The sequence below is a fragment of the Saccopteryx bilineata genome, chromosome X (genome assembly GCF_036850765.1).
Source record: "Saccopteryx bilineata isolate mSacBil1 chromosome X, mSacBil1_pri_phased_curated, whole genome shotgun sequence".
Taxonomy (NCBI): domain Eukaryota; kingdom Metazoa; phylum Chordata; class Mammalia; order Chiroptera; family Emballonuridae; genus Saccopteryx; species Saccopteryx bilineata.
Window position 1 is genome coordinate 60,021,192 of NC_089502.1, and position 12,061 is coordinate 60,033,252.

A 12,061-nucleotide genomic window follows, 5' to 3' on the forward strand; every position below is an offset into this window, starting at 1 on the left:
ATATAATATAAACATTTCCAGAATATAGACTGATTTTGCATCAGTACTTTTAAAACTATATATCATCTAAGATTATTATAGACGGTTTCATTTTCCACTTTCAGAACTATAAAATACAAAAATACACTGCAAATTAGATTTAACAAACAAAAAATCAGTCTAAATCTCTTCATACATTTTTCTTGGAAAAACTCAAGAAATAAACAAACACATAACAACAATAAAATACCACCAACACTAACACAAACTCAAAGAAAGAATAGATTCTGTAATGACTGGTCATTCTTGCACTGAAAATAAATTATTTCCCATGGGTAAATAATTCACTATCACAGCAATCTAATGAATAGGAATAGAGACAACCTCATTAAGGGAAATTACATTATATGTAAGAAACATGTAATTTATCTCTCACTTTTTTTTAAAAAAAAAGAACGAGAAAAAGTAACTTGACAAAAAGGCATACTGAATACTTTTACTTCACTTGGTTTTTGTTAAAGTTTAAAGTCACTGTCCACTTAGGAAAACCCAAATAACATAAATTTCTTGAAAACAAACTTTTCAACTTATTTCTTCAATTCAACTCTATGGTAACAGAACTGAAGTTCAAAATCCAAGAGTCGACTTGCCCCAGAGAACGACTGTTCTGTCTTTTTTTCAACATGTTTCCTTTTCTTTTACATTCTTGTATTATCTTCTTCTTATGTTCTTTCTTAGAGACTAGATTAGGATTGTTTCTTCTTTTACTTTACGTTACGTCCAATTTTACACAGAAAATCTAAGCCTTCCTGAACTGACAGTGACTGTATGCATCTCTCTTTTTCTTCATTTAATGCTCTTTTGTCTAAATCAATTTTCTTTTCTGAGTTCTTCAAATTATCTTTGGCTAAACAATATTAAAAGTTCAAATTCCTAGAACAGACTCATCACAAAGCACTGACTTCTGTTTTTTTCAATAGGTTTTGTTTTGTCCTATGTTTTTCTTGTGTTCTTATGTTCTCAGAGGCTAGGGTTAGGCTTGTTTCTTTTTTAGATCATTTCAATGTTTATACAGAAGAAGCTTTCCTGAACTGACAATGACTGTATCCACCTCTCTCTTTATTCATTGATTGTTTCTTTTTCTAATCCATATTCTTATAAAATGTCCTCAACTCATTTTTGGGTAAATAAAACTAAAAGTTCAAAATCCAAGAATAGACTCATCCCAAAGCATTTCCTCTTCTGTCTTTTCTTCAACAGATTTCTTTTTCTCTTTTTTGTGTTTACGTTCTTCTTTCGTAGAGGGTATAGCATGGCTTTTTTTCTTTTTTCGGTGTTTAAGCTTTCCTGAACTGACACTGACTTTATCTCTCTCTCTTTTCTTTTGCCGGATGCTCTTGTCTTTGTCGAGATCTATATCCCCATCGCTCTTTTTCCTCTTATGCTTAGACTGGTCTTTCCCTGTCTTTTCTTCACCTTCCTCCAAGTGCCTTCTTTTCTTCTGATGTCTCCGTTTATGACCTGCTTGAGGGTCACTGGTATTTTTTTCTAGAGAGAGGTGCTTATAAACTTCAGATTCTACACTATGTAAGTCATAGTTATTTTCTTGCTCACTAAGGCTTAAGGGTACTGGATTTTCTGGGAAATAGTCTCTGGTCAGTTGACAGTAGGTCATAGAGTCTAGTTTCTGTTTGTTGTCATGAGCTGGTAAGTAATGAGGTAACTGATTGTCCACTGCTTGTGAAACACTGTATGATTCTGGGTAGGTCTGGAAAGTCTCAAGTAGTCTTTGCTCAGACATTCTATGTCGAGGTCTGGAATCAACCATTTCCTTGTAGTTGTGGGTTTCCGTAGAGCTATCACTTATCTTTCTAAAACAAGTCTTCGGATGTAGTCCTCTGGCTTTCTGCACTTTGATGTAATCTTCAAGTTCATCTTGGAAAGAATCATATGTCCTCTTTGAATAAGGTGGTAACCAATGATGTGACTGGCCTTCTACTGGTGAAATATTGTATGGTTGTTGGTAGGTATGCGAAGTCTGAACTGAAAATCTTTGCTCATACATTCTTTGTCTGGATTCAGAATCAACTTTGTACCCAGGGGTTTCCATAGAGTTCTCTCTTATTTTTCTGAAACAAGTCTTTGGATGTAATCCTCTGGCTTTCTGCACTTTGATGTAATCTTCCAATTCATCTTGAAAAGAGTCATATGTCTTCTTTGAATAAGCTGGCAAGTAATGAGGTAAATGGTTTTCCACAGTTTGCGAAATTTGGTATGATTCTGGGTATGGGTATGTCGAGAAAGTCTCACGTGGGTGTCTTTGTTCATACATTCTATGTCTGGAGCGGGAATCAACCACTTTTCTATACCCATGTGTTCCCAACGAACTCTCTTCTACCATTCTGAAACAAATCTTGTGGTCTGGTTCTCTGACTTTCTGAACTTTGACATAACCTGTACTTTCATCTTGGTAAAAGCCTTGTGTCTTCTTTGAATTTTTCACTAGATTGATAATAATGGATTCTCTGCAAAGAATATAGTAGAAAGTTCATGTTACTTGATATTTTATTCTAAATGGTGTTTTTTTTTTTGCTTTCAAAAGGATTAGTCTAAAAAATTAAAAAAAAAACAAAAGCCTAAACAAATTTTAAAAACATACCTCAATATAAAAGCTATAAACCACAACTTTTTATGCCCAAAAGAAGCAGCAAGGATAGTTGGATATCTCCCAGGTATCTCTCAATATTTTATACATAAAAATATTTTAAGACCTGAGAAGATGGGTACAAAGAAGCAGACATATCTGATACTGTTGTAGTACTTAAAATGTAAGGCATGTTGGGATGTGTGGAAAAGGACCAATAATATACAGTGCCCTGAAAATGGTCTCATCTGAATGTCATGTTGTTTTAAAAGTTCTGATTAGTCAGTTCCTTGTATAGATATTTTAAATGTGACAGCTGTTTATTCTGGAACTCTGAGATTATTTTTTCAAGTCTAAATGAAGGCTATTTGGTGAGTCAGCCAATTTAGCTCCTAAGTACTCAGACTCAATGGTAAAAATCCTTTCTACTAGAATAATGTAACACTATGCTTTGATTTTAAAAGCAACAAACCAATATATAATAGTTAAGGGTTCCTCTGTCCTGCTACCTGACTTACCCAACCCCTAATTGTCCACTTCATTCTTTCCTCCTTAAAATAATAGAGTGGAATAAACATTCATTGAGCTCCTACTATGTTCCAGGTCAGGCACCTTACACATATTTTTATATTTCATTATAACCACTTTATATCAGAGCTGTCCAAAGTTACATATTTGATAGGAAGACAGATCTGGTATTTCAATCCAGGTCTGTTTAACAGCCAAACCTTAGTTATTAGCCACCATAGTTCATTGGAAAGATGATAACCAGATCACTGAACTCCTGGAACTAAGCCACCTTTAGGGATTAACTAAATTTGTACGGTTAGTTGGAGAATGATCTTTTAACATCTCTCCAAAGAAGTACGATGCTATCTGGTAAGGAGGAGAGCATTAGCCAGCTCTTCCAGTATACTATCATGGTTAGAGAACTTCCTGGGGGATGCTACTAGCATGCAATATGTTACATACCTTCAATCATACCGATATTAACTCATAAAGAAATGAATGCCTAGAAAATTTGTAAAATACATGCATAGGTACTTGTCAGAAGCCCTGGTCTTTGGTGTCACAGGAACATTTTGGCAAAAAATACTTACTTAAGTTGATGTTCACTTCCTTGCATATGGGATCGGAACATTTCTAATGATGTAAAGGTGATATTACAAATATGGCAAACGTAGGTTCTCATATTAAATGCTGAAAAAGAGTTCAAGTTAAGAAGATCAATACGGATACACTTTGAATCACATAGCTGGGCAGGAATTTACTAGACATCATCTACTTGAACTTTCTCAGTTTAGAGATAAGGCCCAGAGAGGTCAAGTGACTTGGTCAAAGTCACAGAGCCAGTTAGTAATAGAGCCCATGTCTCTTAATTTAAAGCCCAGAATTCTTTTCACAATGCCAACTGCTTCTCAAGCCTTGACCTCTTTCCTAAAAATCTACTATCTGCCTGCTTAATCTTTCTAAATGCGAGTGCAGCATGCATTTTAAATTCATCATGCCCAATTAACCTTTGCCTCTTAACCCTTTAACCAACTCTTTTTGTTTGCTCCTAATTCTGTTTACACCCAACCAAAACCTGGAATATACCAGAAGATTAAATAAAAACAAAAGCGTATTATCACTCTCTTACCTGAAATCATGGTAGTAAATTAGATTACCAAAAGTAATTTTCACAGATAGATTTTAGAAAGAGAGAGATTTAGTGAAACCCACTCTCATGTAAAAGCTGAAAGCAAAATTCTAAAACAAAACTATTAATTACCACTTCAAAAGAGTCAAGAACTACAGAATAGACATACTAACTACCTCTCTATTTTATTTCTTAGGTAAAATTGAAAATGGGGATAAATTAATTTTTATTTTCTTATAATCTCAACATCTTTCCAATTTCCCCTTGGTCAGAAGCAGCAAATAAAAAATTTCATAAACCAAATATAAAAACAATCCCACATTTTAAAAAGAGGCACTAAGTTGGCAGCTGCAGAGATTTTAGGGTCATACAAGGTCATCTTTGAAATCAAACAGTAACTTAATCATTTAAAGGATGCAAAAATAATCACTATCAAGTGTATTGATCTTTCCCATGCAAAGATTATTCACAGAAGCAGGAGACTACTGTTAAGGGGAAAGAAAGATGCCGACTTTGGAGGACGTGGGGACTCTGCTCACTTTCGGCATATACTCTGTGGTGGGCCCAGGAGAGCTCAGCAGGTGATGCCAACATTTGAATGAATGATTCCTCAAAACTATCCTCTGTCTGTGTTCTGATTTTGTGCTCGCTAAGTCACTTTGTGATTATAACTCAGTTTCCCATATTCTTTGATACCAAAAAGAGGATACCCTGGGTGATAGATATTTAAAAAAAAAAAAAACCATGAGAACCAGAAATATATATTTAGGGTGAGAAAAAAGTAAGTTTACAGTTGTGAGTATACAAAACACAGTTTATTCCTGTATTATTAACGATTGTGTTATTGTCCATATGAACAATGGTAAACCTACTTTTGCCCCACCCTGTATATAGCCATTCCTACTGTAAATCAATACCAGAATGTCAGTTTATTAATCTACAATGATTCTCAGACTTCTCTGATAAGAATCACCTGGGGGTGTTAATTTAAAATATAGATCTCCAGGCCCTTCCCTTGGAGAACATGAGTTGCTGTCTCTGGGCAGGAATGTGTATTTAATTTTTTTTTTAATTATTGGTTTTAGCCAGAGAGGAAGGGAGGGAGGGGGGCTGGGAGGGAGAGAGAGAGAAGGATAGAATGAGAGAGGGAGAGAGAAAGAGAGAGACAGGAACATCAATCTGTTCCTGTATGTGCCCTGACTGGGGATTGAACTGGCAACCTCTGTGCTTCGAGCTGATACTCTAAACCAGTGGTCTCCAACCTTTTTTGGGCCACAGACCGGTTTAATGTCAGAAAATATTTTCATGGACTGGCCTTTAGGGTGGAATGGATACATGTATCACGTGACCGAGACAAGCGTCAAGAGTGAGTCTTACACAGATGTAACAGAGGGAATCTGGTCAGTTTTTAAAAACAGAACATCATTCAGACTTAAATATAAATAAAACAGAAATAATGTAAGTTATTTATTCTTTCTCTGCGAACCAGTACCAAATGGCCCATGGACTGGTACCAGTCCACGGCCTGGGTGTTGGGGACCACTGCTCTAAACAACAGAGCTATCTGGCCAGGGCAGGAATTTGTATTTTAATAAGACTCCAGGCTGTGGTTATCAGAAAACATGTGAGAAATACATTAAACAAATACTTTCCAGTTTCTTAGATATTTATCAGCATCTTCAAAGTACATCTGAGGTTAGGTTAAGTCTCTTATTTGAGGCTGATCAACTCTGAAGATTTGGGATGCCTTGCAAAGCTAAGGACTAAATTCAGGACTCTGCATGGTCACAACAATGATTTTTAGGAAATTATCACTATCCTTATTTAATAGGTGTGTAAATTAAGTCTCAGATTCATTTGGCCAACATCATACATTTTAAGGGCATCCAAGTTATGCAAGATACGCAGGAGTCCCAGTTTCCTCTAAATTAGTGTTTCCCAATGGTACTTGCACATTAGAACCCCGTGGAGAATTTTAAAACTTGTCATGTCACAGTTCACATCAAACCCATTTAGTCAGACTCTCTAGGAGGGAAACCAGGCTTTCTTACTTTTTGAAAGCATTCTAGATTTTTCTATGCAGGCATTATTGAGCACCACTGCCCTAGATTATGGAGCCAATGATCTTTATTATGATTATAAACTCAGATTGTATTTCAGAGGTTTTACATACTATTAGTTTAGTGCTTTTAAGGTGTAAGGTATATAATATTCTCCTCAATTCATCCTTTGTTTCTTCAAAAATTAGATCTGCAAGTCACAGATGAAAAGTGCAGAGGCAATTCCGAAAATGTGGTCTCATTACTATTAACTTAGTCATTGTTTTTTTCACACACTGATAATCCTTATCTTTTTCTATGATACCAACATCTCAGGAAAAAAATGTATAAAAACGATGTAAACCCTTTCTGTGAAAATACAAAGCCTATTTTTTGGCCCCAAGATAAAAATCCCAGATCTAATCCTCCTGGAACCTGCCTCCATATGTTTCCTTCTCTCCTAAACCTCCTCTCTGAATCTACTTCTTGGCCCTGTCCAGCTTTCCTGCCCTCAGCCCTGCTAGGATTCCTTGTTTCTAACTTTGCCTAGAAATTCAATCTTCTTTCCATCTTGTAACTTTCAGAATCTTCTATAACCACTGCCTACATTTCTCATAACCACAGCCCAATCTCATAACTCCCTTGATTAAGGTCTTTGTTTTCAAAACATAGATTAGGGAAGTGTATGTCTTTATAGCCTAACACTGTGGTTTTCAATCTTGGCTCTATGTTGTAATCAACTGGGGAGTTAAGTAAAAGCAAAACACTAATGCATAGGTCCCAGGGATTCTAATTCAATTGATTTGAGGGATAGCCTGAGCACTGGGATTTCTAAAAGTTCCCTGCATTATTCTAATGTGCAGTTAAAAATAAGAACCATAGGTTTAATGTCTTAAATGGGAAAAAAATCAGTTAAGAACTATGTATAAGCAAAAATGCAACTTAATATGGGACTTAGCTTATTGTGAAGAAAAATAAAAAAATTTTTCATTTTACCAGTTTTATTTTTTTATCTTATGACAGGAGAACAAGACATTTTTAAAAAAATTAACATTTGTTCCGTCAGAGGACGAGTGGATTAAAAAGCTTTGGTACATATATACTATACCATAAGAAATGATGACATCGGATCATTTACAATAACATGGATGGACCTTGATAACATTATACGGAGTGAAATAAGTAAATTAGAAAAAAAACTAAGAACTATATGAATCCATACATAGAAGGTACATAAAAATGAGATTCAGAGACATGAACAAGAATGTGATGGTAACAGGGGTGGGGGGTGGGGGGAGGGGGGATGGGGTGAAGAAGGAGAGAGGGGTTGGGGAAGGGGAGGGGCACAAAGAAAACCAGATAGAAGGTGACAGAAGACAATTTAACTTTGGGGGAGGGGTATACAGCACAATCAAATGTCAAAATAATCTAGAGATGTTTTCTCTCAACATATGTACCCTGATTTATCAATGTCACTGCATTAAATTTAATAAATAAAAAAAATTAACATTTGTTGAGGACCTAGTCTGTGAAGGATACTCAATTTACTGCTTCATTTCACCCCTTTTCAATCCTGTGAAGTAGCTTTATTTTCATTTTATACCTTAGGAATCTGGAGTGCAACTGGGCAAGTGACTTCAAACATATCTCTGAGAGTCTATATTTATCCCTCAACATGACACTGCCTCTCAATAAATAATTAGCAAATATTGAGAAAAACTATATAGTAATTACCATATAAAGCACTGAGAAGGATACTGCTGAATAAAATATAATCCTTTGTTTCAAGGAGGCTAATTCAGTTAAGCAGCTACAGTTAACACAATTGTTAATAAACAGTAAAGCCTACGAGAAATCAGAAGAAGGGGTTAATACCAAGAGCTAAAGCAATGAGGGAAGTTATGATGGATCTTGGAGTACAAGAAGGATTTGAACTCATGAGGAAAGCAGGTAAGGGCATCCCAGTGGATGGAGACAACATCACATATGGCAGAGTCATAAATGAGTACTGTTGAATTCAAATAATTTGTCTAGCAAACATTGAGTACCAAATGTGGCACCAAGCTAAATAAATACTAAGGGTACAAAATGAATTAAAAAGTCAGATTGTTTACAAATCCAAGTAAGAGATGCATGAACAGAGGACTTCAATCTCATTTGGAAAAAGGTAAGAGAGGTATGCTTAATGTGGTCAGGAGCTCAAAGAAGCAGAGGCAATGAGATCAATATGGGATTCTGAAGAGGGCTTCCAGAAGAAATGATATTTTAGTTAAAGTTGGAAGGATAAAAAATAGTTAACTTGATGAAAAGAGTTGAGAAGAGTATTGAAGGCAGAGGAAATAGCATTGAAAAAATCAGACGATGTGGTACATATATGTATAAAATGAAATAATACTCAGCTATAAATATAAGATGAAATACTTCCATTTGCAACGACATGGATGGATCTTGAGAATATCATGCTAAGCAAAATAAGTCAAAGAGAAAAAGCCAAAAATCAATTATTTTATTTATTTATATAAATAAATATATATGTAATATATATGTAATATAAATATATGTAATATAATATATATGTAATATAAACTGAAAGCAGCAAATGAACAAACAATACACAAACAAAAACTCACAGAAAAGAGTATCATGGCTACCAGAGGAAAGGGTGGTAGGGGTTAGTAAAAGGTAAAGGGGTCAAATATATGGTGACAGAAAGGGTGGTAAACACACAAACAATATGCAGATGATGTGTCATAAAAGTGTACACTTGAAACCAATGTCACCCCAATAAATTTTTGCCCCAATAAATTTAATTAAAAAAAAAGAAAAACTACTAAAGTGTTTGCAGGAATTTTTTAAAATTTAGAATTGTTGTAGAATTAAATATTAGGGGATGAGAAGAGAGAGGAAATAGGGTGTTAGATCAAAGAAAGACTTATACATATACTAAAGTACTTAGATTTTTTATTTTGTACATTGGGAACTTTGAAGTCATTTAAGCAGTGAGTGACATGATCAGTTGTGTGTTTTAGAAAAATCTTTTGTGGCCCTGGCCAGTTGGCTCAGCGGTAGAGCATCGGCCTGGCGTGCGGGGGACCCGGGTTCGATTCCCGGCCAGGGCACATAGGAGAAGCGCCCATTTGCTTCTCCACCCCCCCTCTCCTTCCTCTCTATCTCTCTCTTCCCCTCCCGCCGCCGAGGCTCCATTGGAGCAAAGATGGCCCAGGCGCTGGGGATGGCTCCTTGGCCTTTGCCCCAGGCGCTGGAGTGGCTCTGGTCATGGGAGAGCGACGCCCTGGAGGGGCAGAGCATCGCCCCCTGGTGGGCAGAGCTTCACCTCTGGTGGGCGTGCCGGGTGGATCCCGGTCGGGCGTATGTGGGAGTCTGACTGTCTCTCCCTGTTTCCAGCTTCAGAAAAATACAAAAAAAAAAAAAAAAAAAAAAAAAAAAAAAAAAAAAAGAAAAATCTTTCGTCTAGCTGCAATATGAAGGATTAATCTGAGAGGAGCAAGCCTGGAAGTAAGGAGACCACAGTTATGTAAATATATTAGACCAGGCAAGAGATGTGAATGGGCTAGAAAGGTCACAGTAGGGGTAGAGAGGAACAGGGAGACTGGTGAAATATTTAGCATTAAAACTGGCAAAACTTAGTGACTAATTGAATGTGGGAGATAAGGGGAAAGGAAAAAGATTGAGGAGTCTAAAATAACTTTCAGCATCTTAGTTTGGCAACTGAGTGTTTGGCGATCCTGTTAACTGAAATTGAAACTTCAGAAGAAAGTGTTGTTTTAATAGGTAGGAGAATTAGCCATGGTGAGTTTGAGTTTTGATACAGAGTTTGAGATATCTGTTATATTCCCATGGAAAGGTTTCTAACAGGCAGTTAGATAGAGGAGTTTGAAAAGTAAAAGGTCAGAGTGATTTTGGAGAAGTCAGAGCATGGGGGTAATTAAAATAATCAGAATGGATGAGGTTCCTGGGGTATCTACCTGGTGGGTATTGAAATCGCAATGTAATGATAAAACCCTGGAAAGTGACACTCTTGAAACTAAATTGGTAGAGAAGGAAGGGGTCATGTAAAGGTCATGAAGTAAAGGACAGAGTTATAAGAATTATAAGAATGAACAGAGTGGTGTCAAAGGGCCTAAGAAGTTAGAGGTTTTGAATGAGTAGTGAATGGAATAAAGCTGTCCACTGGACTTAAAATTTTAGAGGTCACCATGACCCTGTGAGAAATAGTTTCAGTGAAGTCATAGAATAGTGGTGCGGAGCAGTAGGGGAATGTGTATCAACAAATGGTGGTTACAGTGAGTAACAGGTGAGGAGTAACAGTGAAGGCATTAAGAACTTACATATTTGAAACAACAACAAAAAAGCTTGGTTAAGAAGGGAAAAATAAGTATAGTAGTTAAAGGGGAACTCATGGTTAAGGGATGATTTGGTTGAGGCAAGAGATTTGGTAATCCACATTTGATGGCCAATTTTTTCTTGATGAAATAAGGAATAAGTTTTCCTGACAGGTGTAAGGAGGGGGAGAGTAGAATAGTGAAAGGGTGTCTTAGAGAGTGGTGTAGATTTACTTAATTTATTTACTCATTTTAGAGAGGAGAGAGAGAGAGACAGAGAGAGAAGGGGAGAGGGTTAGGAAGCATCAATTCCTATGTGTGCCTTGACCAGGCAAGCCCAGGGTTTTAAAGTGGCAACCTCAGTGTTCCAGGTCAACTATTTATCCACTGTGCCACCACAGGTCAGGAAGGTGCAGATTTAAAAATAATTGCTGAGAAGAAAGTAAAGAAAAAAGTAAAAGGATTAGTGGAACTAAAAGTCCATTCAGATTGGATACCAAGACTCTGTAGAAGTGCCCAATTTGCCTTATATAATTTTCCATAGCATCACTAAGTGTCCTGAATATAAAAGAAAAGGTGGAATGTGCAACTGATGCAGGGTTGAAGTCCTGCTGCTAGAGAATGAGAAAATAGCAATGAGGAATATGCAAACCCTTTCAGGAAGTTGTTGGCGCCATTCAAATATAAGACGAGGGTAGTGGCAATGTAATGGAAGAGTTCAGGAAGAAAAAACAATCCTAAGAAGACTTGGTATGACTAGATGATGGACAGGATATAGAGAATTAAATAGTTAAAGATGTCCTCAAAGTTTCAAGTATAGATGACAAATGTGGTATGACTGGCAAAAAAAAAAAAATCTTGGGGAATTCAAGTTGGCTTTAGAGGATATTATTAATTCAATTTTAGATACGTTGAGTTACAAGTGAAGATGAGACATCTGAGTACAATCATGGGGTTGTAAATTACTAAGATAAACAAAACAAATACAATAAATAAAAATACATACATACTTTAGTTCCATATCGGTATGGTAGCCATTCCTGTGCTAATAAGATCTGGACTGGATGAGGGATATGAAGAAACAACAGTGAGAATGATGAATAAAGAGATTAGATATAGTAGAAACATATAAACAATAGTAGATGGGAAAGAAGGCAGAGACAGTAAGAAGGGAGAAAATGGGTGGAGAGTGAAATAGTTAAGGTGATGTCTTACCACTGGCTTACTTATAATATGGGCTTCTACTGTTGCTGTGCCTTAAAATTCTCATTAGCTAATCTAAATTCTCCAGCTACTTTCCAATCCTCAGCCGGTTACTGTTCTCAAAAATGGAATAGTCAAGGCAAGGTTGAAAATCTCTTCTTTGAGCTGTAGCTTCAGAGACTCTTGTAAAATGACTTCAATGACTGGATTATAT

General features: G+C 36.3%; 1 protein-coding gene across 4 annotated transcripts in view; it reads right to left on the reverse strand.

The window, feature by feature from the left end:
* Positions 1 to 430: 430 nt before the first annotated feature.
* The window catches only part of ZMAT1 (zinc finger matrin-type 1), a 61,385-nt gene continuing 49,754 nt past the window's right edge, over positions 431 to 12,061 (reverse strand). For 3 of the 4 annotated variants that reach the window (XM_066250175.1, XM_066250174.1, XM_066250173.1), the window contains exons 6-7: positions 3,724 to 3,823; positions 431 to 2,504 (exon numbers count right to left, since the gene is read on the reverse strand). In XM_066250175.1, the coding sequence (XP_066106272.1) occupies positions 1,181 to 2,504; positions 3,724 to 3,823 (1,424 nt within the window). In that variant the 3' untranslated portion in view covers positions 431 to 1,180. Of the gene's footprint in view, positions 2,505 to 3,723; positions 3,824 to 11,654; positions 11,730 to 12,061 lie in introns of those variants that run through there. The other variant, XM_066250176.1, reaches the window with a different exon arrangement.